The following is a 23,912-nucleotide window of genomic DNA, read 5'->3' on the forward strand; positions in this document are numbered from 1 at the left end:
TTCCGTCTCCCTCCCCCCCTTCTGCAGCAAACAGCCCAGATTTTCCCGCCTTTCCTCCTGGTACTAGTTGAATCTACACAGTGCGGACTTCTCATTGCATAGTCAAAGACATCTGGATGGAAGCACACATCCACCTATAAAACACACAGCGCCCGTTTGATTAGATGCCCTGCAAACTGTTAAGAACAGGCACAATAGGACACTTTGGGGACCGCCTGCTCCGGGATGCAGCGCGGATACCTGCACGAGCCGCCAATGAGAGGCAGGGGCATGCGCAGAGCATCCTGGGCGTCGTAGTTCAGGCAGGCGCTCCCCACCGATAGGCTGCTCGGGAGAGCCGGGGGCGGGCCGGCGGGGTCACGTGGACCCGCTCCCGCCGCCGCGGTCGTCTTTCTCTGTTTCGCTGAGGCAGCCATCTTGCTCTGGCCTCGTGCTGGTGTTGGAGGACCCTCCTTGCTTCAGGTGAGACCCCCGGCCGTCCCGCCACTCCACGGCCATAGGCCGCTTCGCACGGTCTTCCCCCGCCCTCTTCTTCCGACACCCGCCAACCGCTCGGGCTGCCACTTCCGCCGTGGCGCGGCGAGCGGGGGCGGAGGCGGCTGGCTTGGCCTGTCGGTTACCGGCGGCGCAGCTGGGGGTCGGCACCTGAGGGAAGGCACCCCGCACCACCGCTCGCTCCTCGTGCGGTGTCGGGGTGGGGGTGGGGGAGCGAGCAAGCCGTCTGTGGCCGCCCAGATCCGGTCCCCGCAGGCGGGAGGCGGGGTGGGGGAGGTGGAAAGGGGACGCCCCCCTGCGCTGCTCGTTGGCGCTCAGTAGTCAACGACCACAGTGCTGTGTGCCCCGAGCAGCATAGAGAGCCTGTCTGGTCATGGGACTTGGTCCTCCTGACTGCAGATAGAGAGGACTCAAGCTGGCATCTCCAGCCTGGCAGCTCTGGGCACCGGAATTCCTCTGCAACGCCCGTCACCTGGCCGTGGCAGTGTTTGTTTACAAGTCTGCCTCCTCGTTTGAAACGTTGCCGGTCGTGATTATCTCGCCGTCCCTTGACCCACCACGCACAGGGTTCACAGCTGGTGAATGGCAGTTTCCACTTCCGTTCCCACGTTGACTGTAGCGGGCCCCTCGGAACTGGTAACAATTGTTGCCAATTGGTGAGCTGTCTCGTGAACCATACCCTGTACTTGAGAAGTGACCCTTTTAGCCCTCAAAACCAGCTGGGAAGTAGCTGGTGTTAACACCTTCTCTAATGCAGAAGAACATTAAGTTCAGAAAAGCTAAACAAAAAAACAAACAAAAAACCCTATATCTTAGGCTTTGCGATTGCAGAACCTGTGCAAATTTTCTTGAAGAAACCTTGCATAATAAAATTTGGGATTAAAGGTTGAAATGATTCTTATCTCTGTGCAAACAACGATGTATGTGTGAAAGTGCCTTTCACTATGCTTGAGAACTTCGGCACCCAGTAACTACTGATTAACTTCATTATTTACCTCCTTTGAGTCCTTGAAGAAAGTCCTGGAAAATCCATTGCCTTAAAGGAAGTCACCTGCCCCTGTGGAGCCCCAGGGAACATACCTCTTCTCTTCCAGGCCCTCCTTCACTGAGGTACTAAATTGGGACAGAAGCCAACAGCTTGTTTGTAACTGAGGCCTTGCTGCTTAAAAAGCAGGTGTTGGAGAAGGCCTCGTGGAAGAGAGAGGGATGAAGTAAAATGGTTGGAAGGGCTAGGGAAGTGAACCTAGGTCATGTTCGAGGTGGGCTCCAGATCCTGAGCCCATTTCTCAGACTGAGTCAGATCCTCTTTGCTACCTGAAGTCCACAGAGTCCCTTGATCGTCCCTTCCTCCTTCCCAGCTTGCCCTAAGCTTCCAGCCTGCCCAGAATGCTTTCATTCTATTTAGTTTTTTTTTCCCCCTTTGAGATACTCTGGGAATAACGTGTCTCACTTCTGTTGTGCTGATCACCTGGAATGGAATCTGTTCTTCCATCCACACATTGACAGAGTTCATTTTGTTCTCACTTTTGATACTTTGCCTTCCCCACTTCCATCACGTCTGTCAAAGACGGCTCCTTCACGAAGTGTTCAGAAAAGGTTTACCCTGTGGTTTCTTATTTTTCACTTCGCTGCTTTTCTACAAAAACTTACACAGGCTTCTTGTTCACAATACCCTCCTGGCCACATCCCTTTGGGAAAACTGAATATTGGCCCTTTTAGGAGTATTTGAGGATAGGGACGGTACTTCTTGGTTTAGATTCTGAACTCACTTCCTCCTATAAAAGTGATTTTAGCTACCTAAATACTGTGATTATGGTATAGTGCTTAGAGAGGAATCTAAGACATTCTAAATATTTGGGGAACTGAACTTTAGCCTAAAAGCAATGATATATACAGGTTAGTATGTAAATAGAGTATCAGACAGGATGATTAGTAATTACGTTCAATTCTCCCTCCCTCCCCCTTTGTTAAGGAAAAAATAACCTTTAGGGATTAGAGGACTGGCCATAAAAAGATTTGATAACAGCCTCCTGGCTTATTCCCTTGTATCTCAATAATGATCTGTTGAGTCACAGAACACATGAACCAAGACTTTTAAATTGAATTTTGTTTATATAGTACGGAATGTTATGACCATTTATAAGCTTAAGGTGGTTTTATTTTCCCCCCACCTCTTTAGTGGGAATGTCATCTGTCACTTCCAGAGTAGGATTTATTACTTAATAATGTTCTTAGAAATCTCAAAGTAAAAACTGGCTTTACAAGGCTTATGTGTCAGGCATGTCCCCTCCGCCCCTAAATTTGCTCTGGCAGTAGAGAGATGCTTTTGTCAGATGGTGCTGGGAAGCACTGGCTCTCTGTAAGATCAGACACTGGATCAGAATAGGGAGTGAGTGAGTGCTGGCGAGTGCTGCACAAGCGCCAGTGTCTGGAAATGTGATTAAGGTACCATCTGACCTTGACTAGAGGACACGACGACCTCACAGCTTGACAACTAGACAACCTATTGTTGAATTTCTTTGTCCAGCCATTTAAAAAATGTATATATGGTTTGTAAGAATAACAGAATATGTTTTGGAAGAAAATAATGTATTTGGAGGTTTTGCTAATAACATTTGGTAACTGCTCTCTGCAGTAAAAAGTCTTTGGGGGAAAAAAAGCTGGCTTGCCTATGGAGATTTCATAATTGGTTAGGTTTTACTGACTGCCAAGGGACTGAATCATGTTTTAAGTAGGGAATTTTTAAATATTCGTAGGTGGCTATGAATTCCACTTTATCTTCTATTTGTGTATTCAACTCCCTTATTTTAACTTTGATTTTTTAAAGATATCTGGTTTATAAAGCTAGAGCAAGTTATTAATATTTATTAACAATACAAACTATCATGATGACACATACCATAGGCTCAATGAACCAGAAGTACTGTTTTGCATAAACAAGGTTTTTTTTGGTAAATTTTGGTAAAACAGTGACTTTAACAAATCTATTTTTCCCCTCCCTAGATTTACCAACAGCATGAATCAAGAAAAGTTAGCCAAACTTCAGGCTCAGGTCCGGATAGGGGGCAAGGTGAGTGTGGCATAAGAAAAACTGATAGGAGAATGTATGATTACCAGATAGTATTATTTTAGATTTGTGGTCATTGAAACTCTAAAGTCTTTTCACTAATAAAGAATAAACCACATTCCAATTTGAAAATAATTTGTGTAGCTCTAAAACGGGTAGCCAGCAGATGTTTGTCTCTGATGGTACAACAGAAACAGCCACCTTTGTTCCAATTCTGACTCTGAACATCTGCTGGTTATGTGACATGAACCAAGTTGCCCAACCTTGTTAAGCTTCCATGTTCCGATTTGCAAAACAGAAATAATCCTACAGAAGATACCTCTAAGTGTTAGAATAATACTTGTGAAATATCTTGACATAGCGTCTTTAGTATTAAGATACTATAATATCTTAGTAAGTAATAGCTGTTTCATTAGACTCACTCACAGAGCCTACCAGTTACTAGGGTTGCCTTAACTAGTACCATGTCCCAACTAGTAGAGCTTAGTTTCCAAGACATTGAATTAGAGATGCTCAAGTTGTTTGTACTTTTTGTTGGCTCTCACATTTTCCTCCCTGTTCTAAGTCAGTGTGAACTTAGCATGTGACCATCAGCTTTTCTGTTGCTGAAGCTTAGGGGAGTGGTAATTTTTACCTCACACTGAGGGGATAGGTAGGACACTAATTTATGTAGCAGGCCCCACGGTGTGTTAAACCTTGATAGCTACAGCTCCTGGGGCTGGGGACAGGAGAGGGAGAAGAAGAAAGGATTAGTGTTCCTGGCAATACAGTTACATGACTGGAGTCATCACACACTCATGTGAGCACAGGAGTGACGTTGTAGCATTAAATGTGATGTACCAATACAAAAAGGAGATAATTAATCACAGAGTATACCTGGGGGAGCTTGATGTAGCACATCACTTGTACATCTTTTAAATCAGTAGTTGGTGCACTCATCTAGCTGCTGTTTGCTGCACATATACTATATGTAAGATATGTAAATAAATAAGCCAGTGGTTCCTACTCTTGGAACAGTTCCATTTGGAAGAGAAAAATACACTTAAATTAGAGACTACTGAGTGCTACATTTAAGTACAAAGTGCTCTTGCATAAGAGAAACAAGGAAGTCATCACTGATCAGGATGAGATTTAAAGAATAAACAAGAATTTTGTCTAAATAAATAGGCAAGTGTCCTGGGAAATGAGTGAAAAGGGGCTATCATTGTCACATAGACTCACAGGGTGCTTAATAATATGACTTGTTTTAATTTGGTGCTACTAGAATTTTGAATGTATGATTAAAAAAAAGGCAGGAAATGAAATGATTGTGTGGTTGAGGGTTGCATCATTCTGTACACATGCTAAAGTGCTTGGGATTTTATACTGTAGGCAATGGGCAACTTTTGGAGGATTTTTTGCTTGTTTCTTGACAGAAAGAGGTCCCCTGCCCTTTGGTTCACTCCCCAACTGTGTGTAGTCGCCAGGCCTGGGCCAGAGCTGGGAGGAGCTTAGTCCAGTTTTGTGTGTGGGTGACAAGAACTCAATGACTTGAGCCATGACCACTGCCTCCTGGGATCTGTCAAGTGGAAAGCTGGAGTCGAGAGGCAGAACTAGGAGGCAGGCATTCTGTGGGGTGAATGTGGCTTAACTGCTAAGCCAAGTACCTTGCTCTTTATTGTAGCATTTTAAGAAGGAAATTACAAGTATTTTACAGGGCAACTGCTGGCAATATGAAATAAAATAGAAATTGACATAGAGGACAGCCCTCAAGGTGCTATTGCTGTACTAAAGGCTAAATTTGCTGTGGTATGCAAATTTGGGTGTTAAGGGTTGACAAGACTGAAGGGGGTGAGTGTTGTGTTGCAAGTGGTTAAATGGCTGTTTCGGACACCTGCATCCCATATTTGACTGCCTGCTAACACGCTTCAGAGACAGCACAATGGCTTAAGTACTTGAGTTCTTGCCATCCATCTGAGAGATTTGGCCTGGCCCAGCCCCAGCTGTTCTCAGGCATCTAGGGAGTGAACCAGCAGGTGGAAGTTCTCTCTGTCCCTCTGCCTTTCAACTAAATAATGAAGGGAAGGATGACCCCTGCTTCTGGTTTTGGGGGCTGGGTATCTAGTAATAACACTGGCCACAATAGGAAGAATAATTGGTGGTTTGATAAGCTTTCAGACATTAATGTTTGAGATGCCTGAGGATCATTGGATTTTAAGTATTTAACAAGCAGCTCAGCTGTCCTTCAATATACTGCACAAATAAAAATCATCCTTACCAGCTGGGTGTCCCAAACTCTACTGTGAGAGCCCCTTCTCTCCCAGCAGAGCAAGTGGCTCTGAAGGCCCTGTGTCCCCTTCATAAGGATTATTCCTTGAGGGCTATTGTAGGAGCTTCGCAGAGATGGAAACCTGCAGTCCTCTCACTTTGATCCTCAAAACTTAGGCTGCTTTTTAAATTAGTTTCAGATATACTTCAGGTTATAGTTTTGTAAATTGGCCCAGGAGTTTAGTCCATTTAAAAAAAAAGTTTTTCATTGGAAAGATATGTTTAGAGTTTCAAATTTCAATGTAGAAATGAACTTTTCCTTTCTCAATAAATAGTATAATTTGCTACCTATTTGTTCAGAAACTTTAAGCATCAAACCAGATTCCTCTTCCTCTAATTCATCAATCCCCATTGTCTTGAGATTCTGAACCCTTACCATCTCCACAGCCGTGTCCCTAGATGCAAGCCAGGATTGCCACGTGAGCCTCTTGACTGGTCCATTTTCTACACAGCATATGCAGTCATAACCAGATCAAGTCACTGTCATGCCTCACACTTTCCAGTGGTTTCCTATTGCAATTAGAATAAAATTCTCACTACATGATCAATGCCTGTCTCATTTCATGTTCCTTCTCCTCTTCCATTTTCCACCCTGCTCTAGCCATACTGACCCTTTTGTCTCTCAAAAAGACAAGTTCAATCTTGTTTGTTGTGCTTGGATTTCTCTTCCCTTGATTGTGGTTCTCAGTCATTTATGTAACTTCCTCGTAGGGACTTTCCCTGGACACGCTGGTAAAATAGTGCTTCACTCTTATCATCGTGTTCTGTTTATGTTTTGTTTTTTCCTTAATAACTCTGATCTTGGTTAACATAATCTAAGTTATTTATATCATTATTCACTTTTCTCTCCTGTAAATCATATGTGCTCCTTGAAGTAAGAACTTTGTCATTCCTGGATTCTGGCTCTAGCACATTCACATAATCATTGAATTCTCAATTAGGTCAGTAATTCTCAAAAGTCTCAGAACATCTTTAGATTTTATTAGCAGGGAGTGATGGGTACAATAAGAAAACATTCTTAATGATGGTTAAAAGTTATTGTAAAGCACACTAAATTATTTTGCCTTTATAGATTGTTTTATTAACAATATTATGGAATATAGTGTTGAAATGGTAAGATTGGATATTGAATAAGAAGTATTGGCCAGAATTAACCTTCAAAAATGTAGGTTAAGGCGACGAAACTCGGAGCAGACTTCCCACTTATTATTATTTAATTAGTTTTTAATGTGAATTTTAGATTTGTTGTAGTGGACAGCAAGCTTGATTGCAACTGTCAGTTGTGAGACAGGCTAACTCTGACATGGTTATTTTTCAGGGTACAGCTCGTAGGAAGAAGAAGGTAGTACACAGAACAGCTACAGCTGATGACAAAAAGCTTCAGAGTTCTCTCAAAAAACTGGCTGTGAATAATATAGCTGGTATTGAAGAGGTATGATCACTTTAAATTGTTGAATTTAAATTGTAAATTCTTAAATTATGTTGGGTAAATAGCACATGCACAAGTAATTATAGAGCTTTCAAGTGTAACAACTGAAAAGAATCCTTGTTATTGTCATGCAGGTGTCAGGCTGTGACTGTTGAATTTGCTTCTTGTGTGACACTGAATGATGATATGAACAATTATTTTAGGATTTTAGTTAAATATTTTCTTCACACTTTTCAGATTCATGGTATTTACATTTGTGATAAAATTATGGAACTGCTTTTGAATTTTAACATTAAGTATGTTTTTCTAGCAGTATCAAAATAAATCACAAGGTTCCTTCAAATAAAGTAAAACATTTTTAACCTAAGGATACTTTTTTATTCTACACAGCTTTTTGAATTATAATTTTAGCCGAAAAGCTTTAGCAGCTAGCTTTAGTTGTTTGGATTTCTTAGTAGAAGTTTGCCAGAAATTATTCTTTAAGAAGGTTTATAGTATTTATTTATTTTTTTAATCAAATGTGAGACCAAAAATGGATGTTATTTCAAAAGATAATGAGAAAAATTATAACATCAGCTTCTTATATGATCTATTTCCATTTAGATCACTTCTGTTTAAAGATAACACTTCTGATAGTTAATGTTTTCATTTTTACTGCTGTAAATTAGACTTAATTATGTCATTACTATGTGTGGTACCACCTCACAGTTTTTTATAGATTTTTATTGCACATATGCTGTAAAAAATAAGTAATAAGGATGTAGAAATCATACTTTAAAAAGTAACAAAAAGAAGGCGGCAAAATAGCCAAGTTGCACATGTTCCTGTCACTATGTTTATATGAATAAATAAAATCACACATTTTTTATAAATTAGCACATCATTTAAATCAGCCTTTTGTATGCTTAAAATAAGAGTCCCAGTAAAGCAGTAGAAATATAAGCTGTATGTATCTGCTTCCCTTTCAGCTTGATGAGAACGCTTTCTTACTCTGATGAGCATTAGAACTTTTTTTACAGTTGTTGAAACTACGGATGTTGTGTGCATTTTTTCTGAGCTATTTGAAGTTTGTGTATTTTCGTTAACATAAAAATACTTATCAGAGCACTCATTTTCTGTGTATTTTAGAAAAAGCACAAAGCTTAAGTCCCAGTATTCATCTCTTAAAAAAAATAGCTTATAAAAAATAAGATCCAAAAATAGGCATGAACTGTGTTAAATTTAACCTACTTATGTTTATGCAGTTTTATGTGTCTTTCTATTTTCCAATTCCTCTAACCTCCAAACTGAGCACCACTGACATTTTGCTCTAAAGAATTGCTTGTTGTGGGTGCCGTCCTGTATGTTGTAAGATATCCAGCCATGGTCTCAACTGTTAGATGCCAGTAGTACTCCAGTTCCCCAGTAGTAACAGTCAAAAATGAAGGTTTTTGTTAGTTGTCGCTTGGAGGAGAAATCACCCTGTCTTGAGAAATTTCTTTTAGAAGTAGGGCAAAAATTATAGTCATACTTTCTTTTCAGTATACATTTAACTTTGTAATGTCTCAGGGCATGCTCTTCTAAATGTTTAATTTTATTCATATTTGGAAGGTGTTATGACTCAGATTAATAAAAATTGTGATGGAGTATTAAAGTAAGTGCTTATAACAGTAAAGTAAGGAACCAGTTAGTTATCGCTGATCTCTTCAAATTATAATGCTGATAATGCTGTGCCGAGGTCATGATGTTGTTATTAAAGTTGTGGTAATAAGGTATTTAATGATAGTCAACACCCAGTGAATGTCTATTGTATGCCAGTTGGTCGCACATAAAGATTTACTAGACAGTGGTACAGAAAGTATTGTTCGTGGTCTTTGTAGTTTGTAATTCATAATCTGTTGGGGAAAATAGATCATTAGACACGTAAATAGATATTGTCACATTTCAGCATCGTGACATCCCTTCTACTTTTTGGTTTATCATTACGGGTAGCTAAAAGCTGCTGGAATTGCGTGTTTGAACTAAGGTGTGTCAAATCCAGAGTTCCTGTGGCTCAGATTGATCCTGCCTTTGGTTTTTCTGGTTGGATTTACTTACACTCCTTCTTGGCCTTTTCCTCTCCTCTTCCCCTTCTCTCTGTCCTCCTTCACCCCCTCCTAACCTTGCCAATACAAAAAAACAAAAAGAAAATGAAGAGGCATGCCAACCTTATATCCTGTTTTTCTGAGCTTCTGCCATGCAGAATTCACCTAATACACAAAAGAATTCCCCATCAGTATCACAAAGAACATTCCTTTTTCCCTTTTTTGTAAGTCTTGGTGTAGGCATTATTTCCTCTCAGAAGGCTTCTGGTAGCATCCATACATTTTTGCAAAGAAGGGTTAAGTACCTCCACAATGTTTGATAGTCAGCACTTTTAAAACAACATTGTTGTCTCTTTTTTGTTGTATCTTCGGTGCAGTTCCAGCATCACACAGGGAATTAAATGGGTACATAATAGACACATGTGTCACTCTTGCTACCCCCCCCCCTTCCCCTCTCCCCACCCTCACCCTTGCATGCTCTCTTCCAACTCATACCGGCTAGTTGAACAGGGAAGGTATACCTGCAATAATTAACAATACATGGTGCTAACTGCAAAAATCCTGAATACCTGAACTCATTATGAAGACTTCTACTTTTTTATTTCCATCATTCTAAAATTACTATAATAAAACAAAAACAAGATACTTTACATAATCCTTTATAGATCTGAAGCATTTTATTTAAGAACATTAAATACACTGCATATAATCTGATTTCTGCACACACTTTTGCATTAAAAACAAGTTGAAGGGAAAAATTAGCTGCTGCAGGAAAACAAACCATTGCATTAAATGTATAGATGAAAATGTTTGGCTTTAGGTTACTAAAATATGAAAAATACGTATGTTTTAGAAAAGAACCACTAATTGTAATTTTGTTATTGTGCCTAGGAATATTTTAAGCATGTTACTAAGTGCTGAGCTCAGGAATACTTTTAACAAAAGCAAGTAAAAACTTGAAATGAGACAACACCAATGTCATTATTGTAAGACAAAACTTAATTATAGTACTTGCTTTGCTTTGACCTTCAAAGTGTCAAGTAGAAAGTGCTAAATCTTGGGAGTGGGAAGTAGATCTGTACTTGGTTTCAGAAACTCACTTAGTGCACTTTTACCAGGCAGAAGTTTTAAGCCTACCACTTAGTCCGCTAGTGACTTCTGTCCCACTCGTAAAGATTAATTGATATCCTCTTCAGAAACTTTAGAAACCGCAGGACTGATTAGATTAAGACAAGCCTCTCTCTCTCTCTCTCTCTCTCTCTCTCTCTCTCTCTCTCTCTCTCTCTCTCTTTTTAGTATCCATTAGTTTGTTGATTTGATACAATAAATTAAAATCCTATGGAGATTTTTCACATTTTACCAAAGAGAAATACATCCAAAGCTGTCAGAAAGTTAAGGGGCTGAGGAGTGTCATAGATTATTTCATACAAGGTCAAGTAAATAGTTTTTAGAAGGGAAGGAATTCTTAGGCAAACTTGTGAAACATAATCCAGAGTTGAATTTCTCCTTTTTTTAAGAAATTTATTTTTATTGGAAAGGCAGATTTACAGAAAGAGACAGATCTTCCATCTGCTTGTTCATTGCTCAAATAGCCACGAGGGCCACAGCAGAGTCAATCCAAAGCCAGAAGATTCTTCCAAGTCTCCACACAGGTGCAGGATCCCAAGGTTTTCACAATCTCTGCTGCTTTCCCAGGCTATAGTAGGGAGCTGGATGGGAAGTGGAGCAGCCAGGACATGAACCAGCACCTGTATGGGTGCCTGTGTTGTCAGATTGAGGATTAGCCAATTGAGCCATCGTGCTGGCCCCTAGAACCAAATTTGTGTTTGAGATGCAGAGGGACAGAGAAAGAGAGGTATCTAGGTATAAGACCTAAAAAGTTTAAGAGATGATGATGATTCCAGGCAGCATGGTTTTGCAAGTTAGCCAGAGAGAGCCAGAACTCAAGAGAAAACTTAAAGCCAAGAATGTAAATTTTGTAATTATATACATGTATTTCAGTGTTTACATTTTCCTCTTCCTAGTTCTTTTCCTTGAAGCAGTTGGTGCAAAAGCATGACCTAAAGTGGTTGACTGAGTGCAGGAGAGTAAAAGGAAACACTGTGATCCTTTCACTTTATCATCCACAGCGTCCCTACTTTCTCTTGTAAGGTTCCATCCTTTGTGCTATTATAGTATTATGACATAAAATTGGTTATTGTAAGTATTTTAAAGCATACAACTCAGAGGTGTTAATTACATTTACATTCACAGTGTTGAGCAGCTATTGGCCAGCATCCATCCCACAGAACTTTTTCATCTTTCTAAACTGAAGCTCTGTACCCATGAAACAATAACTTCGTGATCCCACACATCCCTTGCCCCAGCACCTGGTAACCATATAGACTTGCTTCTACCATATAGACTTGCTTACTAAAGATATTTCATATAAGTAAAATCATGCAGTATTTGTCTTCACATAAATATTTCGAAGTTCATTCATGTTGTAGCATGTGGCAGAACTTTACTCCTTTTATAACTGAAAGTATTCCATTATGTGGATATAGTTTTACTCATTCATCTGCTGCTGATGCACATCTTTTTTTAAATCTTTCTTCCCCTCAATATGGATGTATGTTGCTATTATAGAAAATTAGAGGTATACGAAAAATATAAACAAGCTGATAACATTCAACCGTAATTTGACCGCATGGAACTATTGGTTGTGTGTTTATTTCCTCAGTGTGTTTTGGCTTTGGATTTATAAATTGTTTTGTTCTTGAAAGGGAGAGAGAAAAGCAAGCAAGCAAATTTCTGTCCAATGATTGATTCTCCTAAATACCTTCAACAGCCAGACCTATGAGAGGTCAAAGCCATGGGCATGTAATAAAACTTGATTTTATCATAACTGTTAATTCTCAGGACTAACTGGCCTACTGGGGATATGAACACACACACACACACAATCACCTGAAAGAATCAGACCATCTCTCAAGAATGAAAAGCCAAGACCCTTGGAGCCAAGTGTTATTTTGAGAATCTCCGGTAGCCATAAATAAAGGGAGCAACAGAGTCACTTGGGTGATAGAAGTTTATTAGGACTAAATATGTGTGCTCTACCCTGGCCAGCAAAGGCAGAGGTTGGTTAACCGATCAAGAATGTAACAGGTAACTTATAGACAGCAGAATTGAATCTGCATTAGACATTAGCAAAACTGTAAAAACATACAGTGGGAATCAGGAGCGATCCTGACAGCCGCTTAACAGGAGGTCATGTGCACGGGGCAGGTGGGGACCCCAGAGTGGAGCAGGAGGACAAGAGGAAGCTTGTATCCCAACCCTGGAGACTCCCAGATCCTCACCTAGGACTATCAGCAATGGCACCAAAGGCTATATCCCAACTACCAAGGAGACTACTGGGAAATGGAATGCCCTTGTAGGCCAAGAACTGAGGTCATCCACTCCTTTTCAGAACTCCCACACGGGGTGGAAGAAGCCCAGATCCTTCCTCACAGGATCTAATGTCATCGGAACAACAGCCGGGAGCCCTGAGTGGTCCTCAGAAACAGAACAGTAGACTTCCTTCGGGACTAGGGAGAGGAGCTTTCTCTGATCCTTACTTAGTTCCAACTTCAGATCCCCACCCTCTCTTGCAATGACCATCAGGGTTGCTCTGGAGCCCCCCTAGATTAGATAGACAGAGACCAATAAGGAAAGCTTAGAACAGACAGGAAATGTTCAGCTTGGATTCACATCTACCCTACTAGGTAGAACACAAAGATTAGTTACTCCTCACCAAGGTATTGAAGATTTCTCTGCACACCCCTCCTAAAACTGTTCTGCACCCCATTTGTTAACATATGCCTTGTTAGAGTTATAAGCCTGTTTGGACTATCCTAAATACGCCAAGTTCAGTAAAAATCATGCTTCAATACTATAAGCTGCTAAATACAAAAATTAAAATAGACACGAGACAGCTGAATAATACCCTATAACCATTTTAAGGTGTAGAGCAGCCGGTTGTATATAAACTAAGCTTGAAACGTCAATGAAGTAGTCACAGGATGAGGTTAAGAACTTGCATTTTCTAACATAGTAGTTACTCAATACCATGTTAATTAACTCCATAATGTTGTAAATTGTTGTTGATGCTGTGTTGTGAGTTTTCATTGGAGGGGATGATATTCCGCCAGCTCTATTTTCAGACCAGGGATGGTCTCCCAATGAAACAGTTGAACTTATCTGGACAATAAGATGCTGGACTCTATGCATGGTACATGTTCGCATTGAGGGAATCATGACTGGATATGAACTGTACTACTGCAACAATGTGGAGGAGTCAAACATGGGGGAAGGGCATAGGGAGGGGTTGGGGGGAATCCTAGAGCCTATGAAACAGGGTCACAAAATGAAATTTTTTAAAAAAAGGTATTTGATAGTGGTGTATTGGCTGTCCAACAATTTCCAAGAATAATTTTAAATTGCTCCAAGTTTGGTACGGAAGGTTGGGATAATTCCAAAAGGTGAGAAGTATCGCAGCAGTCAGGTCTAAGTTGCAGCCCAGGAAATTCTCTGCATTGTCATTGGATGTACTAACTTGTGCCATTTATACTTGACATGACCTAACCTATCATCTAGCATTTGGGGAGATAAGCTCTGACTTTAGAGTATAGAATATAGAAGTCAGACACAAAAACAAAAAAGCAAAACAAAAGGTTAGTGATACATTTAGCAAAATTAGGTAATTACTTGTATGGTGCACACTTGAGAGTACTGTATCTAATAAGGCATAATCCGATTTCAAGGAGCCTGCATTCTATTAGGGTCAGAATTTTTTAAATTATACTCCAATAATTTTATGTAATATTAATATTTGTGAAGTGCAGTGTGTATATAAACCGCTGTAAGTTACAACAGAAAAAGAAGCATTTAGCACGAATCTTGGGAAGAACGGACATTTGCCACATGAGAAGCAGATAATGATTATTCAGACTACATAGTGAAAACCACAAACGTAAATGCACTAGGCATCCAGATATTTTCTGCTGACAACCAGACTGTCATGTGTTGTTAAAAAGTAAGAGCAAGGGAATCCTGTTTTGGATGAAGGTCTCAAAATGCCTGTCCATAGCATAGCTTAAGTAACATCCTTCACCTTGACCTACTTTTAAGTGGGAAAATCATTTTGGCATAGAGCATATGTGTATTTGGAAAAGGAACCCAAGTGCTAGTATAGTAAAGTTTGCTCCTCATTCTTTATTTTTTTTTAAGATTTACTTATTTATTTATTATTGGAAAGTCAGATATACAAAGAGGAAAATTTTGTGCCTGAGGATTCACTCCCCAGAGCTGAGCCAATCTGAAGTCAGGAGCCAGGAGCCTCTTCCGGGTCTCCCTGAGGGTGCAGGGCCCCAATGCTTTGGGCTGACCTCGTCTGCTTTCCCAGGCCATAAGCAGGGAGCTGGTGGGAAGCAGGACAGCCAGGACATGAACTGGTGCCTATATGGGATGCTGTACTTGCAGGTGGAGGATTAGCTAGTTGAGTAATTCCACCAGCCTATTTTTTTTGTTTGTTTTGTTTTCGTTTTTAAATGAGTATTTTTTTTTTCACTTCAGCATGAAAAGCAAGATTAATTACTCTAAGGTGTTGAAATAAAAATAAATTTGTTCATGGGTGTTTTAAATATAGTAGAATAAAAGATGTAGTTTTACAAACAGTAAGGTTCAGAAAGGGCTGGAAAACCTAGTTAATTTTAGAATATGGAGACTGAAATAGTGTAAGTTAAAATGGACAGAATATTTCTAACACATCTGCCTTCCTGCTAAGCAGAAGTCATGGTAATCTGAGACTCTTGGTACAACCTATTAGGAAATCGTTTTATTGCAAGACCAATTTGACATTTCTGCTGTCCTTTTAGGCAAGAAGATGGCAATAAAGCAGACTCTATGTATATCATATAGAAATCATTTCCTTCACTGATTTTATGCTTTTGGGTGTAAGCAAGCCATTCAAATATATATACAGTATAAGAACAACGAGCAAGCCCGGCGCAACAGCCTAGCAGCCAAAGTCCTTGCCTTACACACGCCTGGATATCATATGGGCGCCAGTTCTAATCCTGGCAGCCCCGCTTCCCATCCAGCTCCTTGCTTGTGGCCTGGGAAAGCAGTCGAGGACTGCCCAAACCTTGGGGCCCTGCACCCGTATGGGAGACCCGAAAAGGCACCTGGCTCCTGGCTGCAGATAGGCTCAGCTCCAGCCATTATACCACTTGGTACAGAAGATCTTCCTCTCTGTTTATCCTCCCCTCTCTGTATATCTGACTTTCCAATAAAAATAAAATAAGTCTTAAAAAAAAAAAAAAGAAGAATTGGAGGGCCTGGTGCAATAGACTAACAGCTAAAGTCCTCACCTTGAATGCACCAGGATCCCATATGGGCATGATTCTAATCGCATTGGCCCTGCTGCCCATCCAGCTACCTGCTTTTGGCCTGGGAAAGCAGTGAAGGATGGACCAAAGCCTTGGGACCCTGCGCCTACGTGGGAGTCCCGGAAGAGCTCCTGGCTCTTGGCTTCAGATTAGTACTGCTCCAGCCGTTGCTGTCACTTGGGGAGTGAACTATCAGATGGAAGATCTTCCTCTCTGTCTCTCCTCCTCTATCTATATATCTGACTTTCCAACAGAAAATAAATCTTTAAAAAAAAAAAACGAAGAAGTAGAGCAGGATGGAATTCATGCTCATACGGAATACTGGTGTTGAAGACAGCAGCTTTACTTGTTATACCACCAGTGGCTCCGTTTGCCTTTATTTCTTTAATGAAAGTGATGTGAACTGATAAGTTCAGATACATAACCTGGATATCTTGGAACAATACTGATTTTAATCTGTTGTGACTAAAATTCCAATATTTGAAAGTGATTATGTCTGGAAGTGTCTATAGAACTCCTTTATTATACCATTAATTTGTAACATAGTGTAGCCATGCAATCTCCCTTGGCATAAGTGTGAACTGGAGCTGGGGGCATCGAGCCAGGCTAGATGCCAGCACCATCTGGTGCTCTGGAGAACCTGGGTAGATGTAGGATGGACTAGGCTGGGTCTCTGTCCCTACTGAGCCATGTCTGAGCAGTGTTTGCGTATCGACAAGACATGGCTCGGGTGAAACATCCAACATCAAGAACTAGAATGGATTGAAGGCCTGCAATGAGGGCTGTCCCATGGAACCACCAGTATGTGCAAGATCTGCCATAGGGAGGGGTTCTGATGGAGGAGCTTGGGAGACTCCTCTGTCGAGACATAGGTGAGTGCAAAAAGCATATTAGGGAGCAACCCAGACCAGGCCAGAGGAAGATACCCACCAGCATACATTTGGCATAGGTGGGGGGCACACCAGGCCGAACCCGTTCACATCACCCGCTGGTGAAACCGAGCACCAGAACAGAGTGTAGGTCAGGCTGGGTTTGGTTACGACATAAACCAGTGCACATTACGGGATGCCAAGGTGGAGTGAGCTGTACCAGATGTGGTTGGAGCGGCTGAACAGCACACGTGAAAACCATGGGGTATGGTCAGAGCCAGCAGGGGGAAAGTGGGCTCCCCTGCTGGACAGCCACTCCCATTGGAAAGTGTGAGTTGAGATAGGGGCAGACCAGACCAGGCAGGGCTGCAACACCTGTAGACCTCAGGTGAGCTAGATTAGTGCAGAGCCAGGTTGGACTGACTGTTCCGACCGGCGCAAGCAAAAATTAGAGTGGGTGAGGGTTGGTTGGGCTTAGCCGCAGCATCAGCTGGCAAAGGCTGGCACTGGGAGCTTAATCTGTCAAATTAAACGGCAGAACCACCTGGAGAGTGCATGATCTGGGAGTTGGAGTGGTCTAGTAGGGAAATAGTGAGCTCCTCCCTCTTAGGTTATCACTCCCACTGGAGAGCACGAACACCAGGACAGGGGCAGGGGTGGCTAGACAGAAAGGCACCCAAGAGCATGTGTGTGGACTGGAGAGTAGGGTTGGCTGGGTTGAACTAGGCTTCAATGCCCATTGACATTTATGAGAGCTAAATGGAATGTGGGACAGACTGAACAAGTATGTGGTACATACTGGCATGCATGGGAACCAGGATAGGGGGCAGGCCTGGTAGGGGTTATGTTGAGTCCTTCCCAATTAGGCTGCAGCTCGCACTGGTTTGCGTGAGGGCCGAGTATGAAGTGAGCAGCACTGGGCTGGACTGCATCACCCATCGGTTTGCATGGAAGACAGGGCTGGAAGCAGAACTGACCCAGCAATTGCAACTACCAACATGTGCATAAGCTGACTGGGGTGATGGACTGTGCCAGACCCTGTACTGGCAAGCACATACAAGAATCAGGTCTTGGATCACCTCAGATGAAGTTTGTTTGGGGATCCCTCCAACTGAACTGGTGATCTCAGAACCCCAACCCTGAAGAGACTATGTCAGCCAGTAGATTCTGAATAGATTTCATCTTGCGTGGAATGGTGAGATTGGCAGCAATTCAGAACTGTTGAACTATCAAACCTCTTAAGCAGGACCCTCGGAGCGCACCTCACATCGGGGACCTGTGATTTGAGGGAGGCTGGGTGGGGCTTCTCCCTTTGTTTCTCCTCTGACTCCAGATACAGGGGGAAAAAATGATGATGTTAGTGTGGAAACTATGGTCTTACCCACTTTCCTGTAACCCTTGACCCTTTGTACCCTAAGTAACTAAGATTATCAAAAAAATAAAGTAAAATGAAAAAAAAAACATAGTCTAGCCATGTTTTTATTTATTTCCCTTACTAGATGATGTGATTTTTTTGGATAGATGCAGAGCAGGTCCCCATGTTGTAGCACTGTATCACTTCCTTCTTGAGCCCTTCCTTCTCCTATATCTTTGGCTACTTTAGCATCTAGTTTTTTTTTACCAAAGTTCTGAGTATCTTCAGAACTATATAGTTTATTTTTAAAGCTAATATGAATTATCTCACAATGCTCTTGGTTTAGAACACCTGAATTGATGAATACTTACTGTGTGTGATATACTCACAGACTCTTGAGAGTACTAACAAGGAAAAAATACAGAGTTTAAATAGTGACTTTTATCAGAAAAAAAAACTGGGGGAATTATTTGTGTGGTTTAGTTATAATTTTCCAGGGATTTGCCTTTATTTTCTCTGTGTTCCAGGTCTTGCCTGAAATTTAGAAGCCCCTTTCTTCCCACTTCCCACTGACCATGAAGAACACTCAGCATCTCGCTTGGTTGTGACAAGGGCAGTTTTTGGATGGATCATGAAATGCTTCTAAAGTAGCCAAGAATTAACTCTCCCAACTTTTTATATAATAAGCATGTTACCAACAAGGTAACTTACCTAGAAAAATTAATTACATAGTAGAATCACATTATTTGTATATTAAAGTTATGCAGATTCAACTCTAACGAAAACATAGAGAAAGAACATGACTGAGAGGAAAAATGGCAATTTAAACAGCCTACATTCCATCTTCCATTTTACTAAGTCCCAGGCGATAGGATATATTTCACAATCAGATCTGACTGGGGGAAGCCATAGGAAGAATGTGTGAATGATTTTAAGGGTTTCCTAGTTATTGATACAAGTGTCCCAGCAGGTGGAATTAAGGAAACAAAGGCCCCTGCAAAGATGATGTGTACAAGATGATGCTTTTGTGAATTTACCAAGTGTTTAAAGGAGTGAAACGCTTGATTGATTAAATTTCTGAGTGTTCTTTATGGATTTTCAGTGGTCATTTTTACTGTAAACTATTTCCCCTTAATGCACAGCCCATCCCCTAAGTAAAATACTTACCCTACCAAATGGTAATTACACTGATTTTCTTTGATAGTGTAAATTGAGTAAGAAAATCAGTAAATTCATGAAAATTATTCTGGCTAATAATTTTTTTTCTTAAAAGAGAGGGGAATATGAAATTTCTTCCTGTAATTGTCTGAATTAGAGATCTAGATTATAAGAATAGATGACTATTTCTTGACCATCCTAGTAATTTGTGGTATCTACCACATGTTGTTCATTGCTAGAGTCTTTTCCACCCATGTCCACTACTTAGCTATACTGGGATTGCATAACTATAAATAAGAAACAATTGACTAAATTGCTTTTTTAAAATTGCTAAGATACTGTTTCAGTCATTCCTACTATGTGAAGTACATTTTTCTTCTGTGATCATACAGGTGAACATGATAAAAGACGATGGGACCGTTATTCATTTCAACAATCCCAAAGTCCAAGCTTCCCTCTCAGCTAACACCTTTGCAATTACTGGTCATGCAGAAGCCAAGCCAATCACAGAAATGCTTCCTGGAATATTAAGTCAGCTTGGTGCGGACAGCCTAACAAGCCTTAGGAAATTAGCTGAACAGTTCCCAAGGCAAGGTAAGCATTTCAGTTGAGCATTTCTTACTCTTCCCACCCTTGTTAAACAATCATGATTTAAAAGATATTTCATTTGAAATTGGAGGGTTTGTATGCAGTGTTTTGCTTTGTTTTGTTTTGGTTTTGTTGTTGGCAGTTCATTAACTTTTTTTTCTTTAGTTCATAAAATTTTTAAGTTTATATATCAAATACTCAGATACATTTTTGTAGTGATATAGTAAGTTGAATAGTAATTATATTAAAAAGAAGTTGCCATGGTCTGCAAGCCACATTTTGAAACAGTTAATTTGATACTGTCTTGTGGTAAGTGAAGACAGTTTATCACAAATCTGTACTTTTGTAAATATTGTTGATTGTACTTATATGGCAATCTTAAATTCTGAATTTCTGAGATAGTCTTGTTTCAAATGTACACTATTGCCTCTCACTCAAACAACCTTAATTATTTCCATTGCCCATACTATCATAGTTATAGACTGTCCTATACCAAAGGAAATGAGAAAAACTAAAACTTGAATATTAATATTTTATTCGGAAAATAGGTTACTTTAGGTTTACTGACATATCCAAGCTCAGTTATTTCATTTTGCATGTAAATTTTAGCCTTTGCTGCAGAGAAGTTGCCAATTGTATTTAAAGTTTATTTACTGTGTGAAGTTTTAACTAATTTTAATGTAAGCAAAAATAAATATATGGTATTGAAGATTTGACAATATTTAGACTTATCTGAATGACTATATGCTATTTCGTGTAAGGATCTTTTCTTCTGAGTGTCTAATATTAAAATAAACTTTTTATAGTGTTGGATAGCAAAACACCAAAAGCAGAAGACATTGATGAGGAAGATGATGATGTTCCAGGTAAGTGACACCACTGTAAGATTTTTAGCATTCTATTTTTCTCATTTAACTTATTGCGCAGATGATTTTCAGGCTTTTGTTGTAAGCTGGTTTATGAAAATTTAAGTTGATCCACAGTGATACAGATGGGATCTAATGAGAAATAATGTCACCGCATTTAGAACTTAGAATCTGCTACTTGTATTTGTTAAATTGTAGTCACAGTGATTACAGATTTTCATAGTTTTATAACATTTCCGTAGGAACTATAATTGACATATGAGAATATTATTCACCTTAATTTGCACAGACCAAAAAAAATACTAATTTTCTCAGGATTAGTGTTTTAAGCAGGTAAGTGAATCATTTTTAGTGAAATTTCTGCTTATTGTAACTTTGTTTCCAGGCTAACTCCAATTGCAAGTTTTGTTTTTATTGAGGTTTAAAGTTGGGAATTCCATTTAATTGTTTTTCCTCTTTTCCAAGTCTAATTTGCTTTTTTTCTTTTTCAGATCTTGTAGAAAATTTTGATGAAGCATCTAAGAATGAAGCTAACTGAATTAATTTTTGGTTTTTGGAAGCTAGCATGGACTAGATTTAACAAATCGCTATGTGGTTCCAAAGTTTTACCAACAGAGAAGATCACTTGTTACTAGTTCAGTAATATAAATATTTTGTATATGAATAATGCTGTTTGTTCAGCATTGTTTGGTCATTTGATTTTGCATTTTGCACTCCCAGGATCTTTTGGTCAAAATATGAAGTACTGGTGCAGTTTGAGGGTATTTTGGGTTTTGATTTGTGGGGTTTTTTTTTGCCCTTTTCCCCCACCCCGCAGTTTATTTTTTTGGTGGTGTTGGGGTATTTTTGGTTATATATGTGAATGTGTGCGTGTGGGTATGTTTGTATTCAGTGGAGACCAAATTGGAAAACAGTTCTGTTTATTCACCTTCTTCCTGCAGTAGAAATAAAACAAATCTTTGCATTTGTTCCCCGATTTTTTCCCCCTAATCACAGAATTAATGAAAAGTACCTTGAATTTAAAATCTGAAGAGATGTGGGAGGTTTGTTTTTAACTTGTTTGGTTAGCTGTCCTCTTTTATTCTTTGGGTTTAAAATGTCTGGAGATTTTTTGCCACCAGCTTCATGTTAGGGTAACTAGTAGCATATTTTTGGTATGGTTGGCTTAGATACACTTACTAGTCAGAAAAAATTCATTCACTAGCTTTCTTCCTAGATATCTTTTCCCTCTCCTTTAATCTCTAAGTGGCCTAGTAAGCCTTTTGCAATGCTGTTCCTATCCTTGATCTAGCTTGAGAGGGTTCTCCATGTAATGTGGAGTACCTAATGACTTTATGGTAAGATTTTGTTGCCTCAGCTTGAGAAACAACAGCTCCATCTTGAACTTGTATTTCCCCCTTGATTTTACAGTTTGGTAGTTTTCAAACTGGAATCTGTAGCATGTACTTCCTACGTAGTTTCATACCAGCCTTATTATCCTAGCTGTTTTTAACAGCAGGTGTAAAAATGCCTCTTTTTAGTAAAGTTGGGATTGGGAATGTCCTTTAAATAAGGAGAAAATAGGCCATAGACTCATTCCCCCCACCCCCCCCCCCACACACACACCACATGGGCATTCTTAAGAAATGGTACTGGCCCCAGGAGGAATTCTTGAGTCACCCTCCTGCTTGTGGCCTTGAACCTACCTCTGAGTTGGATCTTGGTATTGTAGCTGCTCCTGACACCCTCCTGCATGCTTTGAATAATGCTTTGGGGGGAGTACTGATGAAACACGTATTTATTTTTCACCTCCTTTCAGAAGACTTGGGGGTAAGTTGCATTCATTCACTCCAAGTTTCCCTCTGGCTGTCTGATAAAAGCTTGCATTTTACTCTTTCAGCATTTCTTAGAGCTAATATTTAAGGATAAGATTTAGAAAATCTGTTATTTCCTGGCCCACCATCAAACTACAGCTTAACCTTACAGCATAATAACCTTTGTTTCAAGGTAGATATTTTTATGTGATACCTAAAGTGCAAGACCAGTAACATGTTGTAGATATTAAGACAGATGCTTGTTTCTTCATCTGAACACCTCAGTTTATCTTATAAAGTTGTTATTTTTCCTGTTGTGTTTTATACAATATATGGACCTGACAAAATAAAATAATAGTAATAAAATCACAGTACAAAAGAGGAAAATATTTCCTCTTATGCTTCTCTTATTGTCTGTAGAATATCCTTCTTTTGTATTTTTTTCTTCCTTTGTTAAATCAATAGAGGTACATAATCCACATAATGCAGAGATCTCTTGTTTTGTGTCAGAAGACAAACGGGCAGTGAGGATCAGGGGACCACTTCAGGTAGTTAGATGGACAGAGACTGGCAGCATAGTGAATGAAAAAAACCACAGGCTGGGAAGTCCAGAGACCTTTGGTTCACTCCAGACTCTGGCAATGTGTGGCCTTGCCAGAGGTCGCCTGACTAGGAAACACAAGAGAGGTGTCTCTAAATCTGAAGTTTCTTCTGCTTCTGCATTCTTGTAAGTCAGTTTCTGAAAATTCTCAAAGAGATTTCTGTCATCTGTCAGAGGTGTCTTTCAGTATTCATAAAAGCAACAAAGTAGGTGGTGTTGCTTTTTCTCTTTGGATTACATCGTGTAGCTACTGATCCAGAGGCTCTCTGGTGGGTATTTCCTTTTATTTTATAACGACACAGGCTTGCTTGCCTCTAGTGTTCAGTGAACCAATTTTGTTACCATCCCCTTTTCTGGATAAAGTATATTGACATCCTCATGAATCCTCAACCCAAAGAAATATTCTGCCTTCAGAGTAGGCTTAGAGTAAGAGAATGCATGAAACTTGCGTAAACTGTAGTATTATTTACATAAATAAAAACTTTAAAACTTTATTTTTAATTTATAAGAAGTAGTTGCCAAGTCTCTGGGTTTTAGTAGCATTATGTTATTTCTTGGTTTGGAGGAGAGAGTGCTTTTTGTTTTGTCTTGCCAAATCTGCAACTATAGAAAATTTTTTGATGAAATCTGGCCTTAAAACTTTGGGATAATTCAAGACATGTCTGCAGAAAATTGTTTCATGGTCTTCATTTTTGTGTTTAGTCTCTGAGTGGTGGGGAGAAGCCCAGTGTAGATAATTGGTCCCTTATATTTGTTTTATCTTTATTTTCCCATTAAGTAGAATTTTAAAATGTATCAAGCGCCTTATTTGTTGTTTACTAGTGCTTACAGGAGTCAAATGCATTTTAATAAGCCTACCAGGTTCTTTTAACAAACCCCTTACCTAGGATGTGTTTGTTATTTTATTTTTAA

At 39.9% G+C, this 23,912-nt stretch overlaps 1 protein-coding gene across 3 annotated transcripts; it reads left to right on the forward strand.

The window, feature by feature from the left end:
- The first annotated feature begins 282 nt into the window (after positions 1–282).
- Positions 283–22,804, forward strand: BTF3L4 (basic transcription factor 3 like 4). 3 transcript variants are annotated; one of them, XM_004588671.3, is made up of 6 exons: positions 283–462; positions 3,499–3,565; positions 7,188–7,301; positions 19,545–19,746; positions 20,547–20,606; positions 21,098–22,804. In XM_004588671.3, exons 2-6 carry the CDS (start codon positions 3,512–3,514, stop codon positions 21,142–21,144), a joined length of 477 nt encoding a protein of 158 aa, XP_004588728.1. In that variant the 5' UTR covers positions 283–462; positions 3,499–3,511; the 3' UTR covers positions 21,145–22,804. The 3 variants fall into 3 exon arrangements, with proteins under 3 accessions (XP_004588728.1, XP_012783456.1, XP_058511080.1); XM_058655097.1 differs by lacking the exon at positions 283–462 and adding an exon at positions 1,586–1,605; XM_012928002.2 differs by lacking the exon at positions 3,499–3,565 and having other exon boundaries at positions 286–462.
- Positions 22,805–23,912: the final 1,108 nt, after the last annotated feature.

The sequence above is a fragment of the Ochotona princeps genome, chromosome 2 (genome assembly GCF_030435755.1).
Source record: "Ochotona princeps isolate mOchPri1 chromosome 2, mOchPri1.hap1, whole genome shotgun sequence".
NCBI lineage: Eukaryota > Metazoa > Chordata > Mammalia > Lagomorpha > Ochotonidae > Ochotona > Ochotona princeps.